Source organism: Protobothrops mucrosquamatus, unplaced genomic scaffold (assembly GCF_001527695.2).
Source record: "Protobothrops mucrosquamatus isolate PMUCROS unplaced genomic scaffold, P.Mucros_1.0 scaffold1609, whole genome shotgun sequence".
In the NCBI taxonomy this organism is placed as follows: domain Eukaryota; kingdom Metazoa; phylum Chordata; class Lepidosauria; order Squamata; family Viperidae; genus Protobothrops; species Protobothrops mucrosquamatus.
The window spans coordinates 264,217-271,554 of record NW_015387772.1 but is presented as its reverse complement, the minus strand read 5'-3'; the positions used below and the strand labels follow the sequence as shown (position 1 = coordinate 271,554).

General features: G+C 37.3%; 1 protein-coding gene across 1 annotated transcript in view; it reads right to left on the bottom strand.

Annotated features, from left to right (window-relative positions):
• Positions 1–7,338, bottom strand: part of ABHD12B (abhydrolase domain containing 12B) — a 35,898-nt gene that overhangs the window by 13,602 nt on the left and 14,958 nt on the right. Inside the window, exons 5-7 of the mRNA XM_015822580.1 lie at positions 3,546–3,576; positions 900–945; positions 696–825 (exon numbers count right to left, since the gene is read on the bottom strand). Of these exons, the coding sequence (XP_015678066.1) occupies positions 696–825; positions 900–945; positions 3,546–3,576 (207 nt within the window). The remainder of the gene's footprint in view (positions 1–695; positions 826–899; positions 946–3,545; positions 3,577–7,338) is intronic.

Genomic DNA, 7,338 nt, shown 5'->3' with positions numbered 1-7,338 from the left:
GTAGCAATTCTACAAGAAAAGAAGAAATTGTGAGGATACAAAAAGTTTTAACATATCTATTCTGAAGTAAGTCTCATCTATGTTGTTTGTTTTGGCATAAATTAGGGAAGAGTTACCGCCTTAAGCTACATCCTAAACCACTGGTTCTCAACCTCGGGTCCGCAGAACCCTGGGGGGCCACAATGTCATCGGGGGGGGGGGGTCTGCAGATTTGAAGAAATGCTGAGTTAAGGCTTGGTGGTCCATGGCCACAAAAGGTATTTAAAGGGGGTCTGTAGTGAAGAAAAGGTTGAGAACCACTGGCCTAACAATCACAAACTTCTTTCATGACTGCCACAAAAGCCCCTTCTCAAACCCACTGAAAGCTTCTGAAATCTGTGGTCTTAGTACATTTTAGCTAATTAAGCATTTTAGACTTCAAAAAGATTAATTTTATTTTAAAATACTACTGAGGTCGAAGTTCAGCAGGTTTTGTACTGCTGATCCATCGCTTATATATTCCTTTCAAGTCTTCCTGACTGTGATAATGCTACAGTTCCTTTGTTTGTAAATATATATATATATAATAATAATTAAGAATTTATAAAGAACATGCACTCACACACACCAATGTCCAAAATACAGTCATCAATTTTCAAGCTATCAGATGGAAAGAAACATTTTCTCTTGCTCTGAAGGTCAAAATAACAACCTACCCGGTGCCCAGGGAGTGTCCCCAGAAGATGATTGTGCTATTTCCACTCCGTGCTTTTACCCAGTTGTAAAGGCAGAGAACATCTGTTGTAAAGCCTTTTTCACTAGGTTTACCAGTAGAGTCTGCGTAGCCTTGGAGAAACCATGAGGCAAATTAGACAGAAATATGCTGAACACCTAGAAATCAACTTTGCATTGAAACTTACCTCTGTAGTCCATAGTCAAGACATGGAAGCCACCATCACTCATTGCCTGTATTAAAAGTTAGAGAAATTTCAAACATAAATAACTTTCTAAAAGGGAGAAAGTCATATCTCAAAGTTAATTAGTCACAAAACCCTACCACTAAGACATAACGTCAACCTTCAAGGCAATCAGACTAGGAAGCCAGTGTCATGTAGGTCAGTACTAGTTTTTTGATAAAGTTATACAAATAATCCTCAACTTATGGCCACAAATGAGCCCAAAATTTCTGTTGCTAAAGAAGAATTTTGCCCCATTTTACTACCTTTTTGCCACAGTTCTTAAATTATTCACTGCGGTCGTTAAGTAACACAGTTAAGTAACACAGTTGTAAATTGAATTTGGCTTCCCTATTAACTTTGCTTGTCAGAAGGTTGCAAATGTGATCACATGACCCTGGGGCACTGCAGCTGTCATAAATAGGAATCAGTTGCCAAGCATCCGAATTTTGATCATGGGGATGCTGCCATGGTCTTTAAGTGTGAAAAACTGTCATAAATTACTTTTTTTGGTACCATTGTAACTTCAACTGGTCACTAAATGGACTGTTGCAAGTCAAGGATTACCTGTAGCAACAGAATCTTGAAGTCTGAATGTGCTTCCCTCCTCCCTCCCTTTCTCTTTATGAGAATGAGGAAGGGTCTTCCCAGAGACATTTACTCAGGTTACATTCCAACCCACTTGTGTTCCTTTGATCTGACCACTGCCTTGGCAACAGCTCTTCTTCCTGTTCCTCAAGGCCATTCCTACTGTCATCTATACATACAGTAATTCAGTTGGGTTGGGCTAGGTAGGATTGGAATTGTCCACCCAGCTATTTAGAAGAAAGCTTGTGGTTTACAACTATGTAAACCAGCGGTCCCCAACCTTTGATGTAGTGAGCTGAGGATGGGATGAAGGCAATGAGGATATGCCATACAAAAATAGTTACCAGGACATATTTGTGCTGCGATTTAGGGCAACAGAAGGATGAGCCCCATGTAAGCTACAGTCTATAAACCACTTCTAACAGATTTGCATCAGTAGCCATATCATAGCTGGACAATCCAGACATCTGTTGCGTTCTTAGTGTTCTCTGCTGATGTTGTTTTCCTGCAGATGGTAGCAAGTTGGGTAACATTATCAGTATAAGGGGGAGTGGAGTTTGCTGGTTATTTATATACAGCAGCTTGCCTTGCTAGTCTTGGCTTGTTTAGATGTTGGTTGCTAAAGAGGATGTGTTCTGGGCTATTAGTTTTCATCCCTGATTTTTTATTCTACCTTTTAAATGTATGTAGATGGAGTTTAGCCATATGTGTTAGCTGATGGCTGATCTGTTAGAATGTATTTATTTAAATAATTTGTATAGCTACCCATCTCATAGGCAGTGACTCTGAATAGCAGACAGAGGATTAAACTAAAAGAAACAGTAACATGCAAAATAATGGACCCAAATACTGATAAAAGCAATAGTAATGATAATAATAATAAGACATAGCCCAGGTCTAAACACATCCCATTTTCTATCAATAAATAAACAAATCCAGCACAACACCATGCTTTCAGAAATGTGTTCTGTCAATTCTTTTACCTGTCTGTTCTACATAGTGGCTGTTATAATTTTTACAATGTATGTTGTAAATGACTTCCGTTTCTTCTTCTTTGGTTAATGGGTCTTTGGGTTTGCTTAAGATGTTTCAGAAGGTTTTCTTTTATTTTCTTTGTAAACCGACAAGTAATAGTTGTCTGCTGGCTGTCTCAGAGATGTTTCTGATATAGGGCAGTTATACTTTTCATCGTTAAGTATCCCTGAACATCAATGAGCAGTCTAAAGAAAGTTCATCTTCTCCTCTGACTGCCCATTGAACGTTCTTGGATGTTTAAAATGAAAAGGATATCTCTCCCAATACACAGTCAATTTCAAACTGGGAAACTGTTGAAAATTTACTTCAAGCCATACCCAAAAATTCTAGGGAATCCAATTTATTATAATTATTTTAAATTTATTATTGCTGTCAATTCCATAGACTCTAGACAACTTACAAATACAAAGACTAAAAATCATTAAAAACATTTAACATCATAGGCAGCCCAGATTAAAACAATCAAATAATTCAGACAACCACTAGATGACACTAAAGAGACAAGGATTTCTGCACCTCTTTGCTGCCACCTACTGGCCAATGTCATATGGGAGGACTAGGCATTGAAATGCTCTACACAGCATTGGATATGCTCAAATGAGTATTTGTAATAGAAAGAAGAACAGATTTTTGAGGAGATTATAACATGTTAATGTCATGCAGTTCAAAAATAGTAATAAAAGTATCTGTATCTGCAGATTAAACAACAGGAAGATCAAGGTATATAATTTGTTTAACTGCTAATAATAAGAACCTCAGTCCTAGGGAGTGAAAAGGAATGCACAGAACAGGTAGATAAAATGGAAGTGGTTTCAAACAGCATTGGGATATCAAGAGAAGTATTATTTCTACCCATAAGGCTGGCACATTCACTAATAAACTAGTCAATCCCAGAATAAAAAGACAAGCATAGGCATGGCTCTGTGAAAACAAAGGCACTACAGCCCAAGCAGAAACTTTACTAATCACAGATTCTTTAATACATACCTTTATGAAATTAACTCGGTGACTTGTTGCCCTGGAAGAGAGTTCAGAAATTAGCCACCACAGAATACCTAAAGAAGAAGGACACTGTAGCTGCCCACTTCACTACTTCTAGAAGCATCTGGTTAACGGTTATGGTCATGAGGAAACTGGTCTAGGTGGGTATTTGGCTTGATTCAGCAACCAAGCTCTTTGGATGTTCTTTGATAGTCTTCCACCAATAGGGTGCCCTCCAGCTGTCTTGGCTTCCAGTATAGCCATTCAACCTAACAAATATGGGAATGAAGGTGTAATATAACTGGAGGGCATCAGACTGAGCAAGCTGTATTGATATCCTCAAAATATTTCTTGGTTTTATTTTAAAATTCTTATTTCATGAATGGTTCTTGAAGGGAAAAAGAGAAGAAATGTGTTATTTTGTTCCATGACAGGTATTTTAATGTAAAGATCTGAGTTAGAAAACCTTGCATTGATGATGTTCCCTAGGCTGTTCTAAAAAAAAAACTGAAAGAAGAAAATCAAGCTCCAACAACAAGACAAGAACTAATAAAATGTAGACAACAGCTGGAATTGGTGAAAGGACAACTATAGATGGTACTGATTGACTGGCATCTGTAATGTCATCGACCTATTTCTCCCCATATCTATACAATGGTTTTTGAATTATTTTTTACTTCAATTTTCAATGTTGTTTAGTTATAAGGGAAAGGAAGAATGCGTATATGAACAAGCATTCCCAGCTGTTTCAAAAGAACAAATCCAGTGGAGGAGAATGAAATAATGGGAACTCAACTCTAAAGTTTGCAATAGAAAGAGAATCTTCTACAACTCCCCTTTAAATTCTCCTTTGTCTTCTCTTGGATGCAAGCTATGGAGTTTCTCTACTTTCTATTTCCAGTTGGAAAATTTGAACTGATATTCTTGTCACTAAACATGCATTTAAGTAATATTAAAGAATATCATAAATAAAACACAGTAATTAAACAATTGAAAGAAGCCATTAAAAGGACTAATGAAAATTGCAGACTTTTACAAAAAAGAACTAAATCCGCAAAACAAATCCAGACTGACTATTTGCAAAAATGAGCAGGTGTTATGAGCACCTTTGCTAAGACAGACAAGGTTTTTTTGTTTGCCAACATAGATTATGAAAACCTGTCCAAGATGAAGGATGACAAACCACCCCTTTCCTCTTTTTTTTTTTTTTAAATGTCAATCAGACTCCTGCTTATGCAAAAAGAGGCCTCTGGGTATTCACACCTTGCTGGGTGAGAAACCGGATGTGTTTCCCAGACTGTAGCTAACTTGTGCATGCATTCTTGCAAAAGAAGTTGGAACAATGCTTGGAGAGGGAGAGGTTTTTGCTCAGTCCTCCTCCAGACAATAAAAGCCCTGATGAGCACAATTTCTGCTTCTTCTGAATGACTGTAAATGCCAAATCCTGGCTGTCACTATTCCCAGGATAATAATTTAAAATGCAAAAGGAACCAAATAGATTATTAGTCTTGCAGAAGACCTCAGATTTCACAAGACCTTTGCCACTGAAATCACTGCTCAACTCCTCCAAAGCTTTTCTTGCTTAATCCTAGGGAAAATACAAATGCTGAAAGAAAAGGAACAGTATATTGAATATTATATGGAAGCAGGGAGATTCTGGGGAGGGAAGGATGGGACCTTCCTATCTGTTTTCTTCACTAGAACCAGGCCTTAATCTTTCCTACACCATTCCAGCCATGTACCTTTGCCAGTTTTCCTGCCTCTGTACTCCTGTGTTCCACCAGATGCTGAAATTCTTGCTACTTCATATGTTTCCACAGAGTGGTACTGAGTTCTTGCTTTTAATTATGACTATGCTGCGAAGGGAAGCCCCAATGCTTCCAAATCAATGAACACGTGGGCCATTTCAGCATCATGTCACAGACACTCTTGCAAAATGGAGGTTATGGTGGTGGCCCATAAAATATTCACTATCAGCAGACAAATAGATAAAATAGCTGTCCATTACCTTCTCAACTACCTCTGGCTTTTCACTAAGTACAGAAATCCACTTCTAAATAGGGCTCTGGGCTATAGCCCTCAATTTGTTTACTTTCTAATAACATCTCTCTATATATATCTCAGAAACTTTCTTGGAAAGAAAGATTATACCTGAGATTGGCTCTATGCTCTACAGCAGGGGTCTTCAGACTTGGCCCTTTTATGACTTGTGGACTTCAACTCCCAGAATTCCTCAGCCAGGCAATTCTGGGAGTTGAAGTCCACAAGTCATAAAAGGACCAGGTTTGAAGACCCCTGCTCTACAGAATGCTGGGTTTCCATCAAACTATTTCAGGGATCTTAATCTATTGTTTGGTATCTTCCAGAGGTCACAAACAAGCAACTAAATTTCATTTTTAATGTGTGCCATTGTGCCCACAGTAAAAAATGACAATAAATGTTATCTAGCTATCTAGCTAGCTAACTAGCTATCAAAAAGGTCAAAATGTTTTTTTTTCCCCAACCTGGTTCCAAGCACATGAAGACTAAACCCCAGAATTTGGATAGTTATTCCAAATTCTTTCTAGGCTAGGGTGTAGTCTTCATGTGGAAGCTACAATGGACAATTGCCATATCATAAAGTTTGAGACATCCTACAATATAGATTAAAATGGCATATTTATTTCTTGAACAACTCTAGCACTAATATAATTCTTAATAAAATTATTCTTTAAATAAATAAATTAATGAAATTATTAGCATTAGTCACGGGGGAGTCATATTGCTGACCTCCGGGGGGAAATGGAAAAAGAAAATAGTTCCACTAAAAGTAGAGCCAACAACTGCAATGGAATTAAAGCCAATGAGCAGATGGGCTCTTTGAAATTCTTCTCTGAACAAGAAAAGGACTTGGGATCACTCACAAGTGTTCCAGAGAATTGTTCCTCACAAGGAGACTGCAAGATAGCAGTCTTCAGGGGATTTAGTTCTCTAGTCTAAGAGATAAAGGAATGCCATCTCCACCTAAACCATGGTTGGAGTGTTTATGGACAAAGGATTCACCTACTTTTTTTTCCTAATCACTTTTAGAAATTGCTTGTTGATTGCTTTTCAGATATTAGGAACCTATAGATTGGCAGGTAGTTTTCCTTCAATTCTTAGTGAAAGAAGTCTCAAATACAAGGACTTTAAAAAATCATTTTTTGCAAAAAGGTAATTTTAGAAATGCACTAAGGATCCAGATGGATTTGAAATAACATTTGAAATTAATTACAAGAATTGTTCCCATTCAAAACAACAAATGCTGTTTGATAGGATGGAACAAAGAAAAAATGAAAAGAAATTATATTCTAGGATATTATTTGAAGGGATTAGAAAACAAGATTGTCAAAAGTAAAAGGAAGGAATATAAAGTTAGCTTATTTGATCAAGGTTAAAATAGATAGGTTATATCTTGTAACCCTTAATGGTCTTTTGTTGACCACAACTGAACAACTTTAAGGATCCATTTATAGATAAGAGATATGGAAAAAAGAGATTGTTCACTACATTTTAAGAGAAAGTGATAAGTAACTAAATTGTTTATACTTGTCATCAGAGAGGAAGTATTTCTTCATATATCAACGGTGATTAGGTTAAATACCTTAACAAACGGCAATAAACATAGAGAGGAGAGGTGTGAAGGGGAGGGGAGACAACAGCGCTGTGTATTAGAACAGCCTAGAGGGAGCAGAAAAGAAAACAAGGCTAATAGACAAGAGAGGAAATTGGAAGACATGATTACACAAAAAAGAAGGGGAGTAGAGGCTTTACCCGCGCT